Raw genomic sequence first — 27,096 nt, forward strand, 5'->3', positions numbered from 1 at the left:
CTGTGCTATGCTGTAGCTTCCCACTAGCTATCTAATTTACATTTGGTAGTGTGTATATGTCCCTGCCACTCTCTCACATCGTCACAGTCTAGCTGATTCTTTATGAAGCGTTAAGGATACACATCTTCAGCAGTGCACATGAGAAATAAACTCTGAAAAAGGCAATTTCTTGGGTTTAGGAAGGACCATATTCTGGGAAGTACTTCTAGACTTTGAATGTTGAATAAGCCACTGAAGTGTGATATCTATATTATCCTTTTCTTTGCAAGAAATTGAATAGCAGCAAATTTCTCTATCCTGAATAGCAGACAGATTCATTTTTTTCAATTAGCTGTTTCTCATCCAAGGCATTAGGAAGATCTCTCTTGTTTCCGAGTACTAGCACTGGAATTCCTTTTAACTGTGGCTTATCCAGAAGATTATGTAGTTCATTTCGAGAGGCTTCTAACTTCTCACGATCTGCAGCATCTATCATGTAAACAATAGCGTTGACCCCTCTGCAGTACCATTCCCACATGCTCCGGAAGCGGGGCTGTCCTCCTATGTCCCAAATCTTCATTGTGACGTTACCTTTAGTTACTTCCCTCATGCTGAAGCCCACGGTAGGTATCATATCTTCACTCAATTGACCTGACGCGATGACAGGTCTTGCCCAAGTACTGCAGCCCTACCAGCGTCAGCTCCATCTCCTCCTTCCAGAAGAGCGAGCGGAACCAGTCCAGCAGGCGGGAGATGAGGGCCAGCATGCTGGCGGCCGGGAGGAAGGACGGACGGACGAGCAGGCAGGCACCGGTGGCGACGACCTCCACACAAGTGGGCCTCGGCCCGGACCCCCCAACGGCTCCTCGGGACCCCGGCGCGACGCTGGCGGGGACAGGCTGCCGGCGGCGAGGGCCAGTCCAATAGTTTAAAGATTAAAAAAAAAAAAATTGAGAGCCCAAAAAGAATCCACACATATATGGATAATGAATTTGTGAAAGGAGCAAAGAACATACAATGGAGAAAGGATACTCTCTTCAATAAACATGGGAAAATTGAACAGCCACGTGCAAAAAGAAAAAGAAACCATTACCTCATACCATACACGAAAATCAACTCAAAATCGATTAAATACTTGACTCTAAGACCTGAAACCGTAACACCCCAGAAGAAAACATAGGCAGTACACTGACTGACATCTGTCTTAGCAATATCTTTCTAGATATGTCACCTGACACAAGGGAAAGAAACAAAAGCAAAAATAAACAAATGGAACTACATCAAACTGAAAAGCTTCTGCACAGTAAAGGAAACCATCCACAAAACTGAAAGATAACCTACGAAATGGGAAAAGGTATTTGCAAATGATATATCCGGTAAGGGGTTAATATCCAAAGTATATAAAGAACTCCTACAACTCAACAAGAAAACAAACAACCCGATTAAAAAGCAGACGGGGTATCTGCCCGGTAGTGGCATTGCTGGGTCGTATGGTAGCTCTATTTTTAGTTTTTTAAGGAACCTCCATACTGTTCTCCATAGTGGCTGTATCAATTTACATTCCCACCAACAGTGCAAGAGGGTTCCCTTTTCTCCACACCCTCTCCAGCATTTATTGTTTATAGATTTTTTGATGATGGCCAATCTGACTGGTATGAGATGATACCTCATTGTAGTTTTGATTTGCATTTCTCTAATGATTAATGATGTCGAGCATTCTTTCATGTGTCTGTTAGCAATCTGTATATCTTCTTTGGAGAAATGTCTATTTAGGTCTTCTGCCAATTTTTGGATTGGGTTGTTTGTTTTTTTAATGTTGAGCTGCATGAGCTTCTTGTAAATTTTGGAGATTAATCCTTTGTCAGCTGCTTCATTTGCAAATATTTTCTCCCATTCTGAAGGTTATCTTTTCGTCTTGTTTATGGTTTCCTTTGCTATGCAAAAGCTTTTAAGTTTCATTAGGTTCCATTTGTTTATTTTTGTTTTTATTTCCATTTCTCTAGGAGGTGGGTCAGAAAGGATCTTGCTGTGATTTATGTCATAGAGTGTTCTGCATGCAGGATCTTTAGTTGCAGCATGCGGGATCTTTTTTTTTTTTTTTTAGTTACAGCATGTGGGATCTTTTTTTAGTTGCGGCATGCAGGCTCCCAGATGCGGCATGCATGCGGGATCTAGTTCCCTGACCAGGGATCAAACCCGGGCCCCCTGCATTGGGAGCACATAGTCTTAACTGCTGGACTACCAAGGAAATCCCTAAACTTGTTTTCATTCATTAAAGATTAATCCTATCCAATACAAATTTTAAAAAAAACGATTAATCCTAGATCAACATGATACTTTAAAAACTTGGGATAGTTTGTTACATTTAGAAATATTTTATTGTAAGTACCAATGTTTAAGTCAATTAAATAAAGCTCTTTTACAAATTAATTTTAATCACACCATCTGGAGGTAGGGACATATCATATTTACAATATACAGACAGACAGACATCCAGATAAAAACAGACAGATCTCATGGCTTTCCTGCTTGAGTTAAAAAGTCCTCTTTTACCTTCTTTTCTTTCAATTTTAGGTTATGCTAATTCTGCCAAGGCTGCAGTCTCAGATGATGTGGGCTGTGTTTACATTTCAAGAACATGATAACAGTTATAACTTTTTCTCCTAGGAAGATTTTTGCTCTCTCAGGCTCAAACTTTTTTTTTTTTTTTTTTTTTTTTTTTTTTCGGTATGCGGGCCTCTCACTGCTGTGGCCTCTCCCGTTGCGGAGCACAGGCTCCGGACGCGCAGGCCTAGCGGCCATGGCTCACGGGCTTAGTTGCTCCGCGGCATGTGGGATCCTCCCGGACCAGGGCACGAACCCGTGACCCCTGCATCGGCAGGCGGATTCTCAACCACTGCGCCACCAGGGAAGCCCAGGCTCAAACTTTTGAAAAAATGTTTTATCAACCCAACTTTCTCTACACTTTTGGAATGTCAAAAGAGCTCCAACCTGGCCATTTCAGAGTTAAGAGAAGTGCTTACAAGCATGGCTTCCTTCCAATTGTACATGAAGCCAGGCAGAGTTCCAGTGAGTGGCTGTTCATCATGGAGCACTTGGGCCTTGGAGCACAGTTTCCCATTATTAATTTCAAAGCCTAATTTGGATATGATCTGAACAACTTCCTAAGGGCAGTGTGATGGATTAAATGTGTGCTACTTCTGAGTCTATTTCCCCAAGGACGTACACTTGGGAGGGTTTGACTCTCTTACCTGTCTCGATTTCTCCCTCTGACAGACTGAAACTGCCGTGGCTGCTTGAGCTCTAGGTGATCAGCCCATCGTGCATCTCCAGCAAGCAGAATTTACTTAATGATTGTAGAAGGATCCCCTGTGGGATGGCTGCACGTCACAAGGACTGATCCTTAGACACCTCTGCCAAGTTCTCAGTCACCTGAGAATGCCCTGTGCCGGAAGGAGCAAAAGTCCCTTAGGAGCTGTGCAGGCTCAGTCTCTAGTTTCACTAGCAAACAGTTCGTTCAGAAAATATCTATAAAATCTTTCCAATATAAGCCAAATTTTTACAAAGGCCAGCCAACCCAGTTTACTCCAAGTCCCAAGAAAAACAGCTGAACTAAAATGCAGGACATCATTTAAAGCAATGATGTCTGGATATTAGGAGAAATCAGCAAAGCACCTGAGGAATACCAGGAAGTGGGTGGAGCTCAAAGGGCACCAAGCTGGTACCAAGCATCTGTTCAGGGTAGACTCTAGGTGTCCTCTGGTGGGCGTCTTTAATATCCTGCCAACTATTCCAAGAATATGTCAATGGAAATTTAATTTAAAAGTTTTTTGTAAGGGGTGCAGGGACTTCTCTCAAGCCAAACTGAGAATTACAACCCAGGAGTCAGACTCTCAGAAAGCACTCAGAACTGTTCCACCTGTTAGAAGTTGAAGGCGCACGCATACATATTTTCTAAACAAAGGATAGCACATCAAAATGGCATATTGATATTTTACATAAAGTTCACCAAGGATACACAGTCCAGGAAAACACTTAACAAAGCAAGCAACAAGTCACCATGACCCTCTAGTGAGATGGGAAAGAACGCTAACTCTTTGGGCCTCTCACTGCCGTGGCCTCTCCCATCGCGGAGCACAGGCTCCAGACACGCAGGCTCAGCGGCCATGGCTCACGGGCCCAGCCGCTCCGCGGCACGTGGGATCTTCCCGGACCGGGGCACTGAACCCGTGTCCCCTGCATCGGCAGGCAAACTCCACCACTGCGCCACCAGGGAAGCCCATGTTTTTTTTTTTTTTTTTTTTTTTTTTTTTTTTTTTTTTGCGGTATGCGGGCCTCTCACTGTTGTGGTCTCTCCCGTTGCGGAGCACAGGCTCCGGACACACAGGCTCAGCGGCCATGGCTCACGAAGCCCATGTATTTTTAAAAACAAAACAAAACAAAAACAAGGGTGACTAGCTGCCAACTTGATAGAGCGGTGGCAGGATGGAGTGAACCTCAGCAAGGCACCAGTGGCCCCGAGAGGTGCAAGCGGTGACTCTAACAGAAACTATCAACACCCTACCCATACTCCTTGGACCTGTCAGTGTGCACCAGTAGATTTCCAACTGCCAGTATCTTCATCTGTGCATTATTATCCTTTTCTGGAACTACAGGAAGCCATACTGCCCACATATGCATGGCAATCTGGAAATGCCAAAGAATTAACATGTACTGTAGCAGGAAACAACCCTAATCAATGACGCTTAGGAGCTGCTGTATAAATAGCCCAACACCCTCAACCCTCCAGTGAGAGAATTCTGAGGCGTGTTTCACACTGCTTTCCAAAGTTTTCACGTGGGCTTAAATTTCAGCTTTGCACTGTAGTTGCTGGCTTAATAGAGCACTCTTTAATTGGCTGCCTTCCCTTCCCTGTTAACACACCCCCAACTCCCTTCTCCTCCCAAATAAATTACTTACACTTGTTCCCAGGTCTAAGGGTCTACTTCTGAAAAACCCCAAACTGAGAGATGTTGTGTAATGATTTTCAACAGTTTCCCTTGTTTGTTGCAACTTACGGATAGTTTATCTTAAATTTGCTTCTGCATGAGACTCTTCATATACCTTTCCCTTCGGATTTCATTTTCTAGTCTTCTAAATACAAATGGTGCATTATTTGTTTTGTTTCAGGGGAGAAAGCTCTCGATGTGTTCCTAGAACTTACACTTTTTATAAGCATTTCCACTGCATATGTGCCAGTTATTATTCCTAGTGTTACTAAAATAACTGTAAAATATGTATCCAAAAATTCCCTAAAGGCTACAAGTTATGTAAACAGAACCCAGCTCCCAGTCTTGTGTAGCCTCAATGCTTCTTTATGGACATTTTCTAGTTTCTGAGTCATATAGGCCTGACATTCCTTATCAGTGAGAGTACACATCCCTTCTACTAGTTAAGGTCTATCATAATTTGACAATTGCAGTATTAATTCCTCCTGCTATCCAAGCAAAATCCAGAGCCATGAATTCTATAGGACTTTAGTTCCAATAGCCACCATCTCCGTAGGTATCTGATTCAAAGAAGTTATCAGCAAGATCTTTTAGCAACTGGAATATGCAACCCCATTGACGGTAGTGTTATTCTCCAAATACACTGTCCTTTTCTTATATAACTGTGGTGGACTCTACTAGTCTTTCACTAAGTCCCTTTCTTCTTTTTTCCTCAGCACAGAGCTAAGCACACTTCCTGACCCCCCTACCAGTTAAATATTTATATGGCTGACTTGTAGCCAATGGAAGATAAGTGGTAGGCACCATGTCCAAGCCTGTCCCACAAAAACCTCCTCTGCAGGCTCCTTTCTCCCTCTTCTGGCTGACTGGGATGCAAACCTCCAGGGTGACCTGGGAATCCAGGTGTTAATGATGGCAGGGCTGAAACCAACCTGGTTCCCTGAATGACAGCATAGAGAACTCCAAGTAAAAGGCAGGGATTGGTAAAATTCACGTTTTTTATGATTCAAATATATGCTATCTACAAGACACAAATTAGATTCAAAAACACAAATAGACAAAATTAAAAGGATGGAAAGACATATACCATGCAAACAGTAAACAAAAGAAAGCTAGAGTGGCTATACTAATATTTGAGAAATAGTCTTCAAGATAAAAATTATTACTAGAGGGCTTCCCTGGTGGTGCAGTGGTTAAGAATCCACCTGCCAATGCAGCGGACGCAGGTTCGAGCCTTGGTCTGGGAAGATCCCACATGCCGCAGAGCAACTAAGCCCGTGACCCACCACTGCTGAGCCCGCGTGCCACAACTACTGAGACCCATGCACCTAGAGCCCATGCTCCGCAACAAGAGAGGCCACCACAATGAGAAGACCGCGACCACAACAAAGAGTAGCCCCCACTCGCCACAACTAGAGGAAGCCTGCACGTAGCAACGAAGACCTAAAGCAGCCAAAAATAAAAACAAATAAATAAATAAATTTATTTTTAAAAAATTATTACTAGAGACAAAGAATGACATTTTAAAAAGGGTCATTTCATCAAGAAGGTATAACAAACATATAAGCACCTAACAACAGAGCCCCACAATACATGAAGCAAAAAACAGACTTGAATGGAGACAATTCAACAATAATAGAGACTTCAATACTCCACTTTCAATAATGGACAGAACAACTAGACAGAAAACCAAGGAAATATAAGACTTGCACAACACTATAAACCAACTAGTCCTTACAGAAATACACAGATCACCCAACAACAGGAGAATGCAGGTTTTTCTCAAGTGCACATGGACCATTCTCCAGGAGTGAGCATGTTAGGCCATAAAACAATTCTCAAAATTTTTAAAGCACTGAAATCATACAAAGTATGTTAAGCGCAATGGAATTAAATTAGAAATCAATAACAGAAGGAAATTTGGGAAATTCTCGAATGTGTGGAAACTAAACAACACACTCCTAAATAACCAACTGGTCAAAGAAGAAATCATAAGAGAAATCTTTAAATATTTTGAGATAAATGAAAACAAAATCACAACATACCTAAACTTATGAGATGCAGAAAAAGCAGTGTTTGCAGGGAAATTTATAGTTGTAAATACCTATATTAACAAAAACGAAAATTTTCAAATAAATAAACTAACCTTCCACCTTAAGAAACTAGAAGAGCAAACTAAACCCAAAACAAGCAGAAGGAAATCATAAAGTTTACAACAGAAATAGAGAGGAGAAAAACAATACACAAAATCAAAAACCAAAAGTTGGTTCCTTGAAAAGATGAACAAAATTGACAAACCGTTAGGTATACTGACCAAGAAAAACGAGATGCTCAAATTATTTGCAATTGGCAAAGAAACTATTTTTTAAAGTCTGTTAGAACTTACAAACAATCAGCAAAGTTACTGGACAAAACAACATGGGAGGGCTTCCCTGGTGGCGCAGTGGTTGAGAGTCCGCCTGCCGATGCAGGGGACACGGGTTCGTGCCCCGGTCCGGGAAGATCCCACGTGCCGTGGAGCGGCTGGGCCCGTGAGCCATGGCCGCTGGGCCTGCGCGTCCGGAGCCTGTGCCCCGCAATGGGAGAGGCCACAACAGTGAGAGGCCCGCATACCACAAAAAAAAAAAAAAAAACATGGGAACCATCAGCATTCTTAAAGAGCAGCGTGAGAGTCTTTTTGCAATAAAGAGCCTATTCACAACAGCAACTAAATGCTTCATGTTCCTAAAATTCAATCCAATAAAAGGCATGCGAGATTTGTTTAAACTGTGAAATATATCATGCACATAAAACTTATAACAAACTAGAATAATTAAAATTTTTTAAAACACACATAATAGTCATGTACCCACCACCAAGCTTCAGAAATAAAAACATTAGTACCTGTGAGACAGGCTGGGACCTGGGACCCTTTGCTGCAGTGCTTGCACCTGGACAAACATCTCCTAGAGCAGTAAAATACAAAGAAACTATAAGGGACTAAAAATAACTTCGTGCTGCACAGTTGAGGCCAATTATGAACAACAAGATACAAAAAGACCAAAAACCCACCCAGCACCACCAAGGGGGTGGCTTAAGCCAAGCCTCTGACCTAACCTCTACACCCACCCACCCTTACCCTCACCCCCATAAAAGGAACCAGCTGGCCACCCCCTCAGAGAGCCAGCAAAAGAAACTGTTACTTGTTTTCACTCCCTCCTGCTGCAGCAGGAGCCCCGGTAAAGCCTTGCCTGACTTTGTCTGGCCTCTTATCGATTTCTATTGATTAAGAAAGCCAATAACCCTGGTTGGGAACACCTGTGAATTTCCCTAGGTGTACCTCCCCACTGCCTCTACTTGCTCACTTTCCCAAGTAAACTCCATTTTGAACTTCTCATTCATTGTTTTTAGTTACAGTTTTATTATCTACATCTAAAAACAATTAGAAAGAAAACTATAAAACTTTTATAATGTAATAGAAAACCTTAATAAGTGGATACATACATACATCACATTAATGCAGGAGAAGAATCCATTTTAAAGATTCCAGTTCTTCAGTGAATTAATCTAAGAAGTCATGAATTTCTAAGCAAAATCCCAATAAGATTTTAAGGAAATTCTCAAACGGACTCAAAACTTCACACACAGTGTAAAAGTCCAAGGAGAGCTAAGACAATCTCGACGAACTAGGAAGGAGGATTCGGCCTCATCCAATGTCAGTAAGTCACGTATTAAAGTGTTTGCTATCATTATAGTAAGACGATTTGTATTGGTGCAGATAAGCACATAAATTAATAGGAAAGAACAGACGGGAGAATTCCCCGGCTGTCCAGTGGTTAAGACTCCAGGCTTCCACTACAGGGGGCACGGGCTTCGATCCCTGGTCGGGGAACTAGGATCCTGCATGCCACACAGCTCGGAAGAAGAAGTAGGGGAAGGGGAAAGAAAAGAGCAGAAGTCCAGAAACAGACCCAAGCAGAGAGGTGGCATTACAAGGGAGTCTGGAAGACAGTTCCCCTAGAAATTAGAAGCAGTCTGCGCTGAAAGTTTGGGACGTTACAACAGTCGGGTAGGCAGAGGAGCCTGCCAGAGACTTACACTTAAGACGAAAGGCAAGGGGTGGGGAGAAAGAAACGGAAGGGAGAGAGGCGGGGAGAAGAAGGAAGATGAAAGAGCGGGAGGACAGAGGTAAAGAGAGAAAGGGGGAACGGAAGGAGAAGGTAGCAGGGGAAGAGAGGAGGAGGAGAAGGGAAAGAGGGGGGAGGGGAGGAAAGGACTGGAAAGAGAAAAGCGGGAAGGAGAAAAGGAGGTGAGGAACGCGAAGAAGGGCAAGAGTTTATGACGCAACAGCATGCATGGGAGGGCAGTTTCAGGTTTCCAGCATCAAAAGTTGCACAGCTTTCTAAAATAAAATAGGGACCGAGACACTGATGGTGTAGGTGTGCCTTACCAAGTATTACTTGACTAAAACTTTGGGGACTAACAGCAACAAAAGCCTTGCCGAAACTCTGCATCATGAACCTTCTCACAGGCACGGTCACCACACAAGCATATGCCAGTTAAATACACCCGCGCGAGCGTACACGCTCACGTGCACGCACGCGCACAGCGATACGCGCGAGCATGCGCGCTCGCTCACGTGCTCACGCGCACAATTGTGCCGTTCTGTTGTTCCAAAGTTTCTGAGAAGCGGCCGCGCGGGCTCCGCGGTCCGAGATGCCCAAACTGCCCGCAGGCAGCAGTGTTCCGCCGACAGGCTCGGCGAATGGTGACGGCGACGTCCCGCAGGCGGAGGTCGCCGATTAAGAGGGTTTGACGAACCCAACTGGGTGTGTTACAGATGTGTGTAGAGCAAGGGAGGTGGCCCACGATGCCAGCTGGCGAACGCGTTATCCCAGCGTCTGTCTGATTATACATTTATCGACGATCTCTTTACATCTGTGGCTCTCCGTCACCTGGCTGCAGAACTCGGCTGCGATGAGCTGAAAGACAGGGAATAGTTACACGCGATGTCCTGTACATCGGAAGAGGAGGAAGCTACTTCAGAGAACCCTGCCATTCTCTTTTGGATTCATTTAAGACAGAGTCGTTTGCCAATCCTACAACTAAAACATTTTTATTGGGGCGGGCGGGGTGGACTGTGAATAAGGAAAAAGAAAGCAGTTCTTACACAGCTGAAAAAAAGAATACCATCAGGAAACAAGAGAAAACAGGGAGAGTGTATCTTGGGTCTTTTGAAGCCTGTTTTTAGAAAAATCCTGATTGATGCAGATTCTTTTCCCTGCATTGTGGAAAGTATCTTTTATGTTTGCCTCGCTACAGAGGTTTGTTTTACAAGAATAAAGCATGACTCAACAACTTGCCAGTAGCAGAGCCCATGGATGTTAACCAAGTTGAGAAAAATTACTACAAGACCCAAGTTTCTAAACTTAACACCTGGAAGGTTAGGAATGGAAGACTATTAAGGAACTTTTGAAATTTAAGAATTTGTAATTCCTTTGTGTCATAATCAACAAAGACTGATTACTTAGTGGAAGATTAGTTTTGTCTTTTCCAAGATTTTTGTTAATATTTATTTTATTTATTTGTTTTTATTCTTTATTTTTGGCTCCGTTGGGTCTTAGGTGCGGCATGCGGGATCTTTCGTCGCAGTGTGCGGGCTTAGTTGCTCCGCGGCATGTGGGATCTTCCCGGACCGGGGCACGAACCCGTGTCCCCTGCATCGGCAGGCGGACTCTCAACCACTGCGCCACCAGGGAATAATTTTTTTGGATGTGATACCAAAAGCAAAAATAAATGAGTAAGTGGGACATCAAACTAAAAAGCTTCACAAACTCACAGATACAGAGAACAAACTAGTGGTTACCAGTGGGGGAACCGGAATATAGCAGTGGCGGAAGGGGAGCACAAATTACTGGGTGTTAAGATAGGCTGAGGTGTGTATTGTACAACACGGGAAATATAGCCAATATTTTGTAGTAATTGTAAATGGAAAGTAAGCTTTAAAATTGTATAAAAATAAAATTGTAATAAATAAATAGCTCCCACACAGCAAAAGAAACAATCAACAACATGTAAAGGTATCCTATGGAATGGAAGAAAATATTAGCAAACCACCTATCTGATGGGGGTTAATATCCAAAATACAGTATATAAGGAACTCATACAACTCAACTGCAAAAATGAAAACCATCTGATTTTTAAATGGGCAGAGGACTTGAATAAACATTTTTCCGGAGATATACAAATGGCCAAGAAGTACATGAAAAGGTGTTAAGCATCACTTATCATTGGGGAAATGCAAATCAAAACCACAATGAGATATCACCTCACACTTGTTAGAATGGCCATGATCAAGAAGACAAGAAATAACAAGTGTTGGCAAGGATGTGGAGAAAAGTGAACCCTTGTTCACTCTTGGTGAGAATGTATATTGGTACAGCCACAGTGGAAAGCAGTATGGAAGTTTCTCAAAAAATCAAAATAAAAATAGGACTGCCATATGATCCAGCAATCCCAGTTCTGGGTATACACCCAAAGGACATGAAATTAGGATCTCAAAGAGATATCTGTACCCCAGTGTTCATTGCAGCATTATTCACAATAGCCAAGATATAAAAACAACCTACATTTCTGTCTATGGATGAGTGGATAAAGAAGATCAGAGAGAGAGAGAGGTGATAGATAGATAGACAGACAGACAGATAGATAGGCATTTTATATGTAATGAAATATTGTTCCACCATGAGAAAGAAGAAAATCTTGCCATTCGCAACATGGATGGAACTTGAGGGCATTATGCTAAGTGAGATAAGTCAGACAGAGAAAGACAAATACTGTATGATATCACGTACATATGAAATCTAAAAATTCTGAACTCACAGAAGCAGACAGTAGATTAGTGGTTGCCAGGGGCTGGGAGATAGGGGAAATGGGGTGACATTGGTCAAAGGGTACAAACTTCCAGTTATAAGATGAATAAGGGCTTCCCTGGTGGCGCAGTGGTTGAGAGTCCGCCTGCCGATGCAGGTGACACGGGTTCGTGCCCCGGTCCGGGAAGATCCCACATGCCGCGGAGCGGCTGGGCCCGTGAGCCATGGCCGCTGAGCCTGCGCATCCGGAGCCTGTGCTCCGCAATGGGAGAGGCCACAACAGTGAGGCCCGCATACCAAAAAAAAAAAAAAAAAAAAAAAGATGAATAAGTTCTAATCTAATGGGAATCTAATGTTCAGCATGGTGATTATAATTAACGATGCTATATTATATACTTGAAAGTTGCTAAGAGAATAAAACTTAAATATTTTCACCACCAAAAAAAATTAATTATGTGAGGTGATGAAAGTGTTAACTAACCCTACTGTAATTATTTCAAAATATATACATGTATCAAACCATCACATTGTACAACTTAAACTTATACGTTACATGTCGATTTCATCTCAATAAAGCTGGGGGGAAACATACCTTTCCTCTAGACTTCTTTCTATTTTAAGATCAGGCTTCTGCAGGACCATGCCTGTGGGCTTCCTAGAAACCCTTTCGTCTAGCTGGGAAGCTCACCTACCCACTGCCTCATATTTTTGAACTTTTAACAAAGGGTCATAAAGCCATACCTTTCATCTGATCTATACTCACAGGCTGTTTTTCACTTTGACAATCTTTTTTTTCACTGGATGTGAAAAAAAGCTTTTCTTTCCCAACCTAGCAAGTCATAGTCTCTCTGTATTTCCTTTAAATTCTTCTGGAAAGTCAGCCAGTTCCTTCTATAGGTCAACCCTTTCTTGCTACACTGTATGATACTCATCAGTGAGTAATCAGCATTATGCCTGGGTATCTCCTTAGCCAAATACTTTCTATTTTCTGTTTCTCCTTCTATTTCTGGGTAATCACAGGCGACAGTTTGCCAATTATTTCACCACATCATAACTGAGTCATCATTTTTTCTGTTCCCATAACAATTTCCTCACTGTTTTCCCTACGTATTTTAGCCTTTTCTTAGGGCACTACCCAGCTCCTGATACCAATTTCTGGAACAGTTATCTATTGCCACAATAATGTTGCATGGCAAATCACATCAAGCATTTTAGTCTATGAGCCTAAAAGTCAGCTGGTAGCTCAGCTGGGGCTGACTGATCTTCCCCACCGGCCCTGCCATGAGCCAACCACAGGTTGAACCTGGGCCCCAGCAATGAAAGCACTAAATCCCAACCACTGGACCACCAGGGAATTCCCAAGACTGACTAATCTTGAATGCCTTGTCTGAGACCACTTTCCTCAGTCCCAAGTGTCTTCCACCGTCCAGCAAGCTGGTCCAGGATTGTTCTCATGGTCGAGACAAGAGTCCAAGAGAGAACGGAAGCATGAAATGCCTCTTGAGGCCCAGTCTCGAAACTGATACACCATCATTTCTGCCACATCCTATCTGTCAAAGCAAGTCACAAGACCAGCTCAGATTCAAGGGATGGAGAAAAGGAATCTACCTATTGATGAGAAGAACTACAAACTATTATTACAAAGGGTGTAGAAACAGAGAGGATGGAGAATTGGGGCCACTTTTACAATTAATCTAGCACAGTAACAATCTTGGGAAAAGAGACAAGGCTTGTAACATCATGTTTAGACCTCACCACAGCATTAAATATCTCAGGAGAGATAAGCAAATCTGGAAAATCCCTTTAGAGAAAGAAGCACCTATATCCACCATTAAGTCAGCTCAAGCCCATCTCATGAGCAGAACATGTAAGGCCTAGAATAATCAGGGGTAATAAAGAGGCAAGAATGACATCATGATTTCCCCAATTGTCCTAAGCCACGTTCAGATTCTGAGTTGTGGTTTCAACCCATATCCATAAAAGTACTGATTTAGGTCAACATGTGTATTTATCCTTTAAAGGAAGTCTTTGTTCCCAGTAAGGATAAATATCCCACCAGTGCTATTTATTACAGGCTTTTTGCAGCCTTTGGGAGAAGAAGATCCAGTCCCTTTCCTTATAAACTCTTCACCTCCTCTTTTAAAATGTTAATTGTATGACCATGGGTTTAAATTCTCTATTTTTTCCTGTAAAAATATACCAGCGTGGAGCCCCTGATATCAGCTCCCTTAATTGTTTAGTCTGCACCATGACTAAAACTGTCCTCAAATGATTCTGAAATGCTGGCGGTGAGTCAGAGACAAAGATGCTACAGCCGCTACACAGGAACAGCCTTGGGAGCAATAGCTAACCTGGAATCTATCTCAAATTTTTGCTTTCATCTCCCCACATGAGCACTTCTGTTTAATACACCGTAATTTTCTCTAGAGCTATTCTTATCCCTGGATAATGGGAGGGACTTTCAGCTTCAGCTGGAAGGTGATTTGGGGCCTCAAAAGGCAGGACAGATATCTGCCTCTATAGTATTATAGCAAATTACTGCAATTTCTAGTTCCCCCTCTAATAATATATGTTATTATATCAGTCGGGATTCTTCTATTAAATATTTGTGATTTTCCAGGCAGCCTGAGGGTGGCAGCAATGGACCTTTGGTCTCCAGACTAGCCTGGGAGCTGTCTTAAAGGAGCCACACACTTAGTCATTGCCCAGATGCTGGGGTGAAGCTGTGTTTGAAGCAGCACATAGGCTGGATGTTGTGTTTTATAAATGTGGTGCTTGGACCAGGAAAACAAAAATGCAACCTCGGGGCTTCCCTGATGGCGCAGTAGTTAAGAATCCGTCTGCCAGTGCAGGGAACACGGGTTCGAGCCCTGGTCCAAGCCCTGGTCCAAGCCCTGGTCCAAGCCCTGGTCCAAGCCCTGGTCCAAGCCCTGGTCCGGGAAGATCCCACATGCCGTGGAGCAACTAAGCCTGTGCGCCACAACTACTGAGCCTGGGCTCTAGAGCCCTCGAGCCACAACTACTGAAGCCCGCACGCCTAGAGCCCGTGCTCCGCAACAAGAGAAGCCACCACAATGAGAAGCCTGCGCACCACAACGAAGAGTAGCCCCCACTCGCCGCAACTAGAGAAAGCCTGTGTGCCCAATTCAGCAATAGATAAATAAATAAATAAATAAATTTTAAAAAGAAAATGCAACCTCATGATCTGTAGGTGAGACCTAATGCCTCAGAATAGCTACTCCTGACAGGACAGAGAACGAGTCACTAAACTTATTTACTGATGCCCATGAATCATGGCACCACCATGGGGGTCATTACTAGCAAAATGAAAGGCAGAATTTCCTTATATGATGTTTCTCACGTTAATTAGAATAAAGAAGAAGTAATTGGAGAGTCAGTATTTAAGATGAATGTTGTAATATTATGGGACACATAAAAATAATGGTAATGGATATGTAACTATCAAGAAAATTAAGTCACCTAGAGGGGTGGGATAGGGAGGGTGGGAGGGAGACGCAAGAGGGAGGAGGTATGGGGATATATGTATATGTATAGCTGATTCACTTTGTTATAAAGCAGAAACTAACACACCACTGTAAAGCAATTATACTCCAATAAAGATGTTTTTAAAAAAAGAAAATGAAGTATTTATAACCACAATGAAAAACATAGGTGAATCTCATAAAAATAATGTTGTGGGAAAGAAACGAGACACAAGAGTATGTAAAATTCAAAAAAACAAGCAAAATTAAACTACAGTATCAGAATGCACCCCTAGGTAGTAAAACATAAAGAAAAGCAAAAAAAATGATTACCATACATATCAGTATAGTAGTTACCTCTGGGTAGAATGGAGACAATAATGATAAGAAGGGGGAAAGGATTCTGGGATACTAGAAATATTCAATTCCTTGACCCAAGTGGTGGTTACATGGACGTTCACTTTGAGATAAATCATTCAGCCGTATATTTATATTTTGTATATTTTTTCCTGCATGTTATATTGTACGAAAAAGATTTAGAAAAAAATAAATGTCCAAGAATAGCCAAAGCAATTTTTTAAATAACAAGGGAACGTTATTACAAAGTTTTAGTAATTAAGAGGATTGGTATGGGTGAAGATAGGCAAATGAATAAATGGAAAAGAATAAAGAACCACACCCTACGCCCAAAATAACCCATGAATCTAAACTATCTGGGTATAAAATAGAGGTGGCATTATAATCACTAGAGAACAAGAAAGTTAGGAAGAGGCATCCTAGGATGTAATCTTGAGAAAGCCAACAGGAAGCGATCTTGTGAGACTTTCCTTGTAAACATTAAACTGGTTGAAACGTAAAACGAGGCTCGACTCCGCCCTTAGACATTCTGGGTAACAGGGGAAGGTTTCAGGTGTGTTTATTAGCTCTTCCGGCCGCTAGGTGGCACCTGGAAGATCGCAGGCGCGTGGGGATGACTCATGCGCAATGCTCTTAGGTTCAGCCGCAGACCCTACGCTTGTGCACGTGGGTTTGCCCACGGCTTTGACCCGTGTGCACAGCGCTCACGCACGCGCATTTACGTGCATACCGCTAATCGCGCTGTACCGTATTTCCAGTTTTTCTGAGAGCGGCCGAGCTGACCCCGCGGTCTGGGATGTCCGAGCTGCCCGCAGACAGCAGTGTCCCACCGAAGGGCGCGGCGAATGACAACGGCGACGTCCCGCAGGCGGAGGTAGGCGGCGGGAGGCGGGAGCCGGCCCCAGCGCAGCCTGTGGAGGCTAGGGACTGTCCGAGGGCGGATGCCAGGGAAGGTCCGACGGCGGCGGCCAGGGAAGCCCGGATTGCAGAGGTTGCCCGATTGTTGGCGGAGCCAGCAGAGGAAGAGGGTCCCGAGGGCAGACGCCGGTCCAGGCCCGGGAACAGCCCAGGCCTGGCTGCGTTGCCATATCTCCGCCTCCGTCACCCACTTGGCGTTTTAGGAATTAATTATCAGCAGCTCCTCCGCCACTATCTGGAACACTACCCGATTGCTCCCGGCAGAATTCAGGAGCTTGAAGGACGCCGCAGGAGATTTGTGGAAGCCTGCAGAGCAAGGGAAGCAGTGTTTGACGCCGAATATCAGAGGAATCCTCAGAGGATGGATTTTGATATTTTAACATTTAGTATAACTCTGACTGCATCTGAAATTATCAATCCTCTGATAGAAGAACTTGGTTGTGATAAGTTTATCGGTAGAGAATAGTTTAGTGATGAAACTACTTCAAGAACGTCTGCGTTCAATACAGTCATACCAATCCTGTAACTTGATTTTAAAAAGTCAAAGTATTTGAGAATAAGGCAAGGCACAGTTGAAAAAGAAAAGGAAGCTTATCAAGAAAAACCATCAGAAAATAAATATAAAAAAATAAAAACCGTTATGATTCCTCTGACGTCCTTTGAGTTTGTGATTGATCCAGACTCTTTTCCCCGCATTGTGGAAATGTCTTTTAAAATTGCTTCACTAAAGTGAAGAATGGTTTTATATAATTGAGACTTGATGAAGAAAAACTGCCAATAGAGCCCATAGTGTAAGATTGGTTTTGTGTTTTCTGAGGCATTTCAAATGAAAGGCAAAGTAAATACTGTATAACATGATAAATTATGTATTCAAGACTATCGGAAATTTCTGGATTTTTTCTTTCATTCATTCAATTTTTAATACTTTTTTGGTAAATAATCTATTTATAAGCCCCCAAAATATAAAGTGTGAAATGAAAAGTCTTCTATCCCTTTCCCCTCGCCCACCCGGTACCTACCACAATTCCCATCTGTAACCACACTACCTCTTCTGTCTTTTCAGTTTCCCTATGTATACACAAGCAGATACAAATCTGGGTGGGTTTTTTTTTTTCATTTCTTCACAAAAGTTGGCAAATTATATTTATTGACTTATGCATTGCATTTTCAGTAAGAACTTATCTTAAAGATCCTTCCAAACCACTGCATTTCCTCATTCTTTTTTAGAGCTGCATTTTATTCCATTCAGTGGTTATGTTGTAATTTACTTAACCAGGAACATGCTGATGGCCATTTAGGTTTTTTCCCATCATTTTCTATTGGCCAAAAAAGTTGCTATAATAATCTTGTCCGTATATCCCATGGCATGGGCACAAATACAGTATTGCTGTGATTCTAAATGCACTTTTCATATATTGATGTCTCTGAAATTGGGGTGTATCTTAACATTTGATGGTGTAATACAGCATTGTCATGAAAATAATGGTGCATATTATAATCAGCAGCTTCTTAGATTCCTTGTTATGTATAATATCTTAGTACAAATTTCCAGAGGTGAGAATTCTGAGGTGAATGCACTCATGTGAAAGTTCATAGATACTACTAAGTTGCCTTCCATTCATGTTGTACCTCTTCACACTCCCACCAGCAACTGCTGAACATGGACATTTCCCCTGCAGCCTCACCAGCACAGTAAGTCATCAAATGTCTGGATTTTGCCAATCTATATAGTTGGAAAATGGTATATCAGTTTTAATTTGCTTTTCTCTCATTATGAGGGAAGTTAAATATCTTTTCATTTGAGTCATACATATTTCCTTTTCCATGAACTATCTATTCAAAATCTTTTCTCCATTTCTTTCCTGAATAATTTTGTACTTTCTTTATTGACTCTGTTAACTATTAATGAATTAGTGAGATGAGATATGATAATAGCTTGTAATGTGAGCTACGGATATTTTTTCCTAGATTGTCATTTGTCTTTGCTTTTCCTGAAAGTCTTTTGGCATGGAGATTTTTGCTCTTGTTTCCTTTTATCTTTTAAACCTGCAAGATTTGGGGGATTTCCTGGTGGTCCAGTGATTAGGACTCAGTGCTTTCACTGCCGGGGCACGGGTTTGATCCCTGGTTGGGGAACTGAGATTCTGCAAGCCGCGCAGCGTGGCCAAAAAAAAAAAGAGAGAGAGAGAGAAAACCTACAAGATTGTGAAACTCAAGGTTTTCTCGGTGTGTGTGCATGTATGTGTGTGGTTTTATTGTTCATATTTGAATTTTTGAACCATTCGGAATTTATCCTGATGTACAATATGAGGTAAGGATCCAAATTTTCTTTTTTAGGTGGCTACCTGGCTGCCCCAACACCAGTTGCTAACTAGCCCATCTTTTCCCCACTAACTTTGTTTAAAGATGCCTCTTCATTATATACTAAACTGTTTTTTAAATTTTTCTAACTAGTTTTACATGTAATAATGCTAAAACCTCTCATTATACTTCATTTTCAGAGTGTTCTGGCTATTTTTATTTGTATTACTATGTCAACCTCAAGGTCAGCTTACCTTATTTCAAAGTTCTTTATTAGAATCACATTATGTTTAATAAATTGAAGATAACTGCCATCTCTAAGATATCCAAATTATTTATTTTTCCTTTTTTTTTTTTTTTTTTTTATAAATGAGTTGACATACATAAAGTGCTTAGGTGAGTGATTGCACATAGGAAGTACTCTTTTATTTATTTATTTATTTATTTATTTATTTTGCAGTATGCGGGCCTCTCACTGTTGTGGCCTCTCCCGTTGCGGAGCACAGGCTCCGGACGCGCAGGCCTAGCGGCCATGGCTCACGGGCTTAGTTGCTCCATGGCATGTGGGATCTTCCCAGACCAGGGCATGAACCCGTGTCTCCTGCATCGGCAGGCGGATTCTCAACCACTGCGCCACCAGGGAAGCCCTGTTTTTCCATTTTTTAAAGACTTCCTTTGTATCCTTCAGAAGAGTATTATTGTTTGTCCTTAAATTAATGTTCCTAAAGTAGGTCTTTTACAGGTCTAATCATTTATTCCTAGACATTTTATCTTTTATGTTTTTTCTATAGTAAATGAGGATTATCTGTTATATTTTCTAAAAGCTTGACTATGTATTTGAAAATAATTCATTTCTGCATATGTATTTGATAGCCTGTTAACATACTGAATTCTCTTACTGTTTTACAGTAGTTTTTCATTTGAATATCCTAGGTTGGGGAACAAGTCATATGCAAATAGTGACAGTATTGCCTCTATTATAATTTTTATACGTCTGATTTCTTTCTCTTTATTTATACATTAAACAGAAGGTACTTTATTGGTACCCTCTGTCTAATGTAAAATAATATGAATGATAGTGAAGCATCATTAACTTGTCCTGATTTTGTAGAAATTCTTCACATATCCATCTCTCACTATTTGTACATGTGTGTGTTTTATCTAGAATGGTTATAGAATTTTGTCAAAGGCCTTTTCATAATCCATGAAGGTGTTATTTTTATATCCACCACCATGATTGCATTCTTCAAATGATCCTTATTTACAAATGAGATATAATCCTTTTTTTTTTTTTTTTTTGCCTCGCCAAGTGACTTGCAGGATCTTAGTTCCCTGACCAGGGATTGAACCCGGGCCCGGCAGTGAAAGTGCCAAGTCCAAACCACTGGACTGCCAGGGAGTTCCTTGGCCACTTCTTAGATCCCATTTCTATGAGACGTCCATGCGCATGAACTAAATTTTGTTTCTTTTTCTCCTGTTAATCTGTCTTGTGTCAATTTTATTATTAATCCAGCCACAATACCTCAAGATGGGTCCAGGGGAAAATTTCCCCCTCCCTGACAGTTCCTTCAGACGTTTCCAATCAGATCCACTCACACGACAGACCCCTTCACTTTGGTAGACTTGAGTGAAAATCTGGGGGGTCGCAGGGCTGGGGTCAGCCCTTAGAGGACAAGCCTCCCCACCTGGCTGGTTCCTTTCAACTTCTCCCCTTCCCTCCTCTTCACCTTTCATCTCAGGAGCAAAATCAAGTCCTCTTCTTGTCTCTCAAAGTATCTTAAGGAGCCTCTTCTCTTGCTTGAACAATTGCAGCTGCAGTGTCAGCACGTACAGTGGCTTCTTCCCCAGAGTTTAGCCAAACTCCCCAGGTCAGGGACACAGTCCTGTTACAGACACCATAGCTCTAAGTTCAGCGGTCCCCAGGCCACTCCCACGTCTGACCAGCTGGCTACAAGTTTGAGGATTCCCAGTTCCCATGCAGTTTCAATAATTTGCTAAAAAAAAAAATACAGAACTCAAGAAAGCACTACAGTTATGATTACAATTTCATGATAGCAAAGGATACAAATCATAACCAGCTAAAGGGAAAGACGAGTAGGACCAAGTCCTACTCGTGATATTACTGCCATCCTCAGGGATGCATCATCCTCCGGCACAGGCAGAGCATTTACCAACCAGGGACGCTCAACGAGCCCTGAAGTTAGGCCGAAATCGCGAGGCGTAAACCCTGTAAGACTCTCAGGGATGGCCCAAGGGGTTCCCCCCCCCCCCACACACACACACGAGTAACAAAGACACTCCTATTGTAATGGGGATGGGGCAACCGTTGCCCTGTAACAGAACAGGTCCCTCGCATAGCTGCCTCTGGCGCTACAGTTACCAGGCAACCGTTACCAGGAGACCGCTAATGCGGGACCCTTAGAGCGAGACCGCTAGGCCGGTTAGAGGGCCCCTTCTGCCAGTCAAGCGGTTGGTGGTTCTCTAGGGAAAAGTGAGGTAAGAGGCGGATCCCGGCCTTCTCCCGGGGGCCCTCCAGGCACTCCGGCCTTGGGCCAGCAGGTGAGCTGGGGGGGGCTGGGGACAGGCTGGGGGCTGTGTCCTGCAGGGCTCCAGAGCCCTCGCCAAGGCCTCCCACTGGCCGGGCCGAGGCCTTGAGGCTGCGGTGAACCTCGCCCCCGACCCCACCTCTGCGACCTAATGGCAGCGGCAGTCTGCGTGGGACGCAGTTTGCGGGACCTGGCCCCCGCCATTTGGGCGGCCTGAGGAGCCTGAGGGCTGGCTGGGTCCTAGGCGCCTGGCTCCCTCAGTGATGACAGCTGTGCAGGGTGTGGGGACCTGGCCCTGAGGGCACTGCCAGCTGGGATCTGCCTCTTCAGCCGGGAGGATCCAGGCTGGGTGCCGGACGAACGCTCCTGGGCAGGGTAACCGGCCCCCGCAGGGACCCCCTCATCTTAGCCAGGACATGGACCTCGGAGGGTGAAAGTTGAGCCTTGGGACCTTGCCCTTTCTTGTCGGAACAGAGAATAACATTTGTTGGGTGGAGATTTACAGGAGCATCATTACCTGACCGTGACCTGACCTCAAGAACAAAGGATCCGACACCAAGAAATTTACAACTAACCACGCCCCTCCCTCACCATTGCTATCAAAGGGCTTTGCTGAAAGCTTTCAGGGAGTTTAGGGTTTTTCAGGCATGAACCACCCATCTCCTTGCACGGCCCTGCAATAAACCTTTCTCTGCTCCAAACTCGGACGTGTTGGTATTGTTTGGCCTCACTGTGCCGGGCACACAGACTTGCGTTCGGTAACACTATCGCTGGAAATTCCAAAGATTTATAGGTTACCTTCTGGGAATTAGGGACAAAGTCCAGTCAAATTAACCTGATGGTTCTTCCAAACCAATATTGGCCTCTCTTTACGAATTCTGGGGGAAATTAGTCTCTGTCCCCTAATATTGATGTTCCAGTTATCTCTTGCTGTGTAACTAACCACCCTAAAACTTAATGGCTTTAAGCAACAACCATTTTATCACTGCTCACTCTTCTGTAGGTTGACCGGAATCAGCTCAGCAGTTCTGCTCCACGTGATGTTGGCCAGGAGCTCAGCTGGGCTGGGATGTCCTGGACGGGCCACTCACACGCCTGTCATATTGGTGGGAAAAGGCTGGAAGGCTGGGCCTCTCCCTTTATGCAGTTTCAAACCCTCTTCCTCTCCACCTTGCTCTCCAATAGTGTAGCCAGATTTCTTATGCGGCCGCCTCAGGGCTTCCAAAAGTGCAAAGGTGGGAAGCTGCCGGGCCTTCAGACTCAGGCCCAGAGCTAGCACACATCCGCCTCATTCTGTGAGTTACATAGGCCCAGCCCATTTCAGGGAGGAGAGACAATACCCAAGGAAGTGAATCCTGAGCACTGTGGTTTATGGGGGGCCATCTTTGGAAACCGGTCACCACAGATGATATAACCACCATCGCCATTGGTTGAGAGTTTATGGTGATCCAGGCACAGATCTTGGTGCTTTATTTATGGCATCTCACAGAATTCTCACCATGGTGTGAGGTAAAGAGTATTAGCATATCCATTTTATAGATGAGAAAACTGAGGCTTACTAGCTGTATCAATCGGGGTTCTTCTGAGAAATAGAACCAATAGGAAAGCCATGTTCTAGGCACGTGGGCTTCTGTCTTTGTGTGTGTGTGTGTGTGTGTAATGTATATTGTATATGTATACATATATATTGTATATACAGAGAGAGAAAGAGATCTTAAGGAATTCGCTCACAGGTTTGTGGAGGCTGGCAAGTGCAAAATCTGTCGGGCAGGCCAGCAGCCTGGAGATTTAGGTAAAGTTAATGTGGTCCTGAATGTGAAGGCTGGAAACTCAGGTAGAATATCTGTGTTGCAATCTAGAGGAGAATTCCACTTTTTCAGGGAATTTTAGTTTTTGCTCTTATGGAACGAAGATCCTGCAAGACGCTCCGCACGGCCAAAAAATAAAAAAATAAAAACACCTTCAAGTGATTAGATGAGGCAAGTCTGCTTTCTTTAGAGCCAACTGTTCATAAATCTTAATCACTTCTAAGAAATATCTTTACAGCGACGTCTTAGTGTTTGACCAAACAACTGGTCACCATAGTCTAGCCAAGTGGACACAGAATTTATCATCACACTCACTCAAGTTCACACAGCTAAAAGCAGTAGAATTAGGGCTCAAACCCAGCTTTCTCGCCTCCAAAACTCATACTAATAATTCATCAGTGATTGCCAAAACGGACCACCTTTAGAAATGAACTGGAGTGCTGACCAGAAAATTTTTTCCCAGGACTCCACTCTGACTCTAGAAGACACTTCTTGAGATGGCTACCCACTATGTTCTCCTTTCTCCAGGAATCTCACCCCACCCTCTTAATGCTATGTAACCTTTGTGACTTCACTTCCCCTCCAACTATTAGTTGATTTGATCAACGGTGGCACTTCAACTAGGCTAAGCCAATGAGATACTCGAATACTGGAGCTGGACTGTCACGGTTCAAATCCCTACTCCACTTCTTACCAGCAGTGAGCTCTAAGGTGAATTACTCTACTTCTCTGGATCAGTCTGTCATCTGTAAAATGGGGGTGATGTTAACAATATCGACAGTTACATTATGAAAAATTATCCAAAGCCTACAAGTAAGACAAGTGATGACTTCATGTCCTTTTTTTTTTTTTTGCGGTACGCGGGCCTCTCACTGTTACGGCCTCTCCCGTTGCGGAGCACAGGCTCCGGACGCGCAGGCTCAGTGGCCATGGCTCACAGGCCCAGCCGCTCCGCGGCATGTGGGATCTTCCCGGACTGGGGCACGAACCCGTGTCCCCTGTATCGACAGGCGGACTCTCAACCATGTGCCACCAGGGAAGCCCTTCTTTTTTTTTTTTTTTTTTTTTATTTAGTTTTGGCTGCATTGGGTCCTCGTTGCTGTGCACGGGCTTTTCTCTAGTTGTGGCGAGCAGGGGCTACTCTTCGTTGTGGTGCGCGGGCTTATTGCGGTGGCTTCTCTTGCTGCGGAGCACAGGTTCTAGGCGCGCAGGCTTCAGTAGTTGTGGCTCGCAGGCTCTAGAGCGCAGGCTCAGTAGTTGTGATGCACGGGCTTAGTTGCTCCGCGTCATGTGGGATCTTCCCCGACCAGGGCTCAAACCCGTGTCTCCTGCATTGACAGGCAGATTCTTAACCACTGCATAACCAGGGAAGACCTTCATTTTAAAATATTTTTAAAAATCATTAGGGAAGTCCCTGGCGGTCTAGTGGTTAGGACTCCGAGCTCTCACTGCCGAGGGCCCGGGTTTGATCCCCAGTCAGGGAACTAAAAATCCCACAGGCCTGTCCAGCGCAGCCACCAAAAAAAAAAAAGTTACATGTTAACAGTTTTATGAAAAATAACTGTTTCAGAAGACGTCAGCAACATGGCAGATGAAAAACTCTGTCTCTTCAATCTACAACCGCTAAAATATCCACAACACAACAAAGGTACCTCTGTCCAACACATCAGGTGTCCAGAGAATTCACACATCTGTACACCTACAGGGGGATGTACAGGGACACACAGAGGAGGCGGAACTGAGGGAACAGGAAGGTGGTTCCGGCAAACCCAGCCCTCATGCCATGGCAGCTGAGGCCGCAGCCCCAGAGAGCCAGTAATAATAGCAGCAGAAGCGGCACACACGACCCTAACCTCCCAGCGGCAGGGGTGCCCACAGTCACCGGTAGCAGTGGAGCCTGAGATCCCATCCCTCCAGCTGCTGAGGCATCCACAGTTCTGACCCCTGGCCAAACACCCGCAGCGGTGGAGCCGGCAAACCTTACAATACTGGCAGAGGCGCCAGGTGCAACACGGCTCCCCCGCCACCCTCGCCACCCTCGCCCTCCCCCAAGGGCGGAGTCTGCAAGGGGTGGGGATCCCGAAAGTAAGAGAAGAGCACACCATCTCCGAGCCCCAGGCGGAAACACCAGCAACACTGGCAGAAACAAGGCACCAATGACCCCGGAGGCACAAGGAGCAATAAAGAAGGCTTGAAGCAACGATAAAGGCAGTGGAGTGTGGAAAATGCAGACTCTCAAATGTAACCGGAGGCAGCGCCGGGAAGAGAAACCCAAACCTTGTGCTATAGCACCACCTACTGGAAAACAGAAGAAACGCCTCCTTTTTTTCTCTTTCTTTTTGGCCGTGGCCCTTGGCTTGCCGGATTTTAGTTCCCCAACCAGGGACTGAACCGGGGCTATGGAAGTGAAAGCGCCACGTGCTAACCATTGGACAGCCAGGGAACTCCCTGAAACCCCTCAGTTTCTAACCTGTTAAATCGTTAGCATCAAGCAGAAAGGTGTCCCCTACTTCAGATGCATCGGCAGAGCAACCCATCGAGAACCATGAAGAGGGCTTCCTTGGTGGCGCGGTGGTTGGGAGTCCGCCTGCCGATGCAGGGGACACGGGTTCATGCCCCGGTCCGGGAAGATCCCACATACCGCGGAGCGGCTAGGCCCGTGAGCCATGGCCGCTGAGCCTGCGCGTCCAGAGCCTGAAACATGAAGAACCACGGTAACACTGTAACACGAAAGAAAATGACAATTCTCCAGAAACCAAACTTAAAGTCGCAGACTATTGAGATCTCACTGATGGAGAATTCAAAATAGCTCTATGAAGAAACTCAAGGAGCTGCAAGAAAACTCAGAAAGGTAGTTCAGTGAGCTCAGGAATAAAATTAATGTACAGAAGAAATACTTTACCAAAGAGATCGAAACTCTAAAGAAGAATCAAACAGAAATTCTGGAGCAGAAGAGGTCAACAAACGAGATGAAGAATGCATTAGAAAGCATTGGAAATAGAACACACTATATGGAAAAGAGAATTAGCAAGCTTGAAGATAGAACTCTGTGATACAAGTAGAAGAGGAAAGAGAAATAAGATTTTTTAAATGAGGAAACCCAGTAAGGCTCACATTCAGATTTGATGGAGAAATCAAAAGCTTTACAGACAGGCAAAAGCTAAAAGAATTCAGCACCATCAAACCAGCTTTACAACAAATGTTAAAGGAACTTCTATAAGCGAAAAAAAAGGCCACAACTAGAAAAAAGAAAACTATGGAAAGAAAAGGCTCACCGGTGAAGTCAAACATAAAGGTGGGAAATCATCCACACACAAAGCTAGTAGGGAGGTTAAAAGACAAAAGTAGTAAAATCTGGGGCTTCCCTGGTGGCGCAGTGGCTGGGGGTGCGCCTGCCGATGCAGGGGACACGGGTTCGTGCCCCGGTCCGGGAGGATCCCACGTGCCACGGAGCGGCTGGGCCCATGAGCCGTGGCCGCTGGGCCTGCACGTCTGGAGCCTGTGATCCGCAACGGGGGAGGCCACAGCAGTGAGAGGCCCGCGTACCACAAAAAAAAAAAAAAAAAAAAAAAAAAAAAAAAAGTAGTAAAATCTGTATCCACACTCTGTATGCACAATCTGTATCCACAATAAGCAGTTAAGGGATACACAAAATAATTAGATGTAAAATATGTCAAAAATCTGTAATTGTGGGACTTCCCTGGTGGCACAGTGTTTGGGAATCCGCCTGCCAGTGCAGGGGACACGGGTTCGAACCCTGGTCTGGGAGGGTCCCCCATGCCGCAGAGCAACTAAGTCCGTGCGCCACAACTACTGAAGCCTGCGCGCCAAGAGCCCGTGAACCACAACAAAGAGTAGCCCCCGCT

General features: G+C 44.0%; 1 protein-coding gene, 1 long non-coding RNA gene and 1 pseudogene across 2 annotated transcripts; 1 reads left to right on the forward strand and 2 right to left on the reverse strand.

The window, feature by feature from the left end:
- Window positions 1-93: 93 nt before the first annotated feature.
- On the reverse strand, window positions 94-3,357 carry LOC131745442 (ADP-ribosylation factor-like protein 8B pseudogene; annotated as a pseudogene).
- A 12,916-nt stretch (window positions 3,358-16,273) lies between these two features.
- Window positions 16,274-17,690, forward strand: LOC131745440 (EP300-interacting inhibitor of differentiation 2). Its single transcript, XM_059045839.2, has one exon. The coding sequence runs from the start codon at window positions 16,454-16,456 to the stop codon at window positions 17,039-17,041; it is 588 nt and encodes a 195-aa protein (XP_058901822.2). The 5' UTR covers window positions 16,274-16,453; the 3' UTR covers window positions 17,042-17,690.
- Window positions 17,691-23,411: 5,721 nt separating this feature from the next.
- On the reverse strand, window positions 23,412-25,956 carry LOC136793000 (uncharacterized). The gene is made up of 2 exons (XR_010837677.1): window positions 25,701-25,956; window positions 23,412-24,558 (listed from the first exon to the last, which is right to left on the reverse strand). It is a non-coding gene; the product is annotated as an uncharacterized lncRNA (long non-coding RNA).
- Window positions 25,957-27,096: the final 1,140 nt, after the last annotated feature.

The sequence above is a fragment of the Kogia breviceps genome, chromosome 18, assembly GCF_026419965.1.
Source record: "Kogia breviceps isolate mKogBre1 chromosome 18, mKogBre1 haplotype 1, whole genome shotgun sequence".
In the NCBI taxonomy this organism is placed as follows: Eukaryota; Metazoa; Chordata; class Mammalia; order Artiodactyla; family Physeteridae; genus Kogia; species Kogia breviceps.

Bases quoted from the DNA above. Each gene is read 5' to 3' on its own strand.
- LOC131745440 (XM_059045839.2), top strand. From the start codon at position 16,454: ATGTCCGAGCTGCCCGCAGACAGCAGTGTCCCACCGAAGGGCGCGGCG.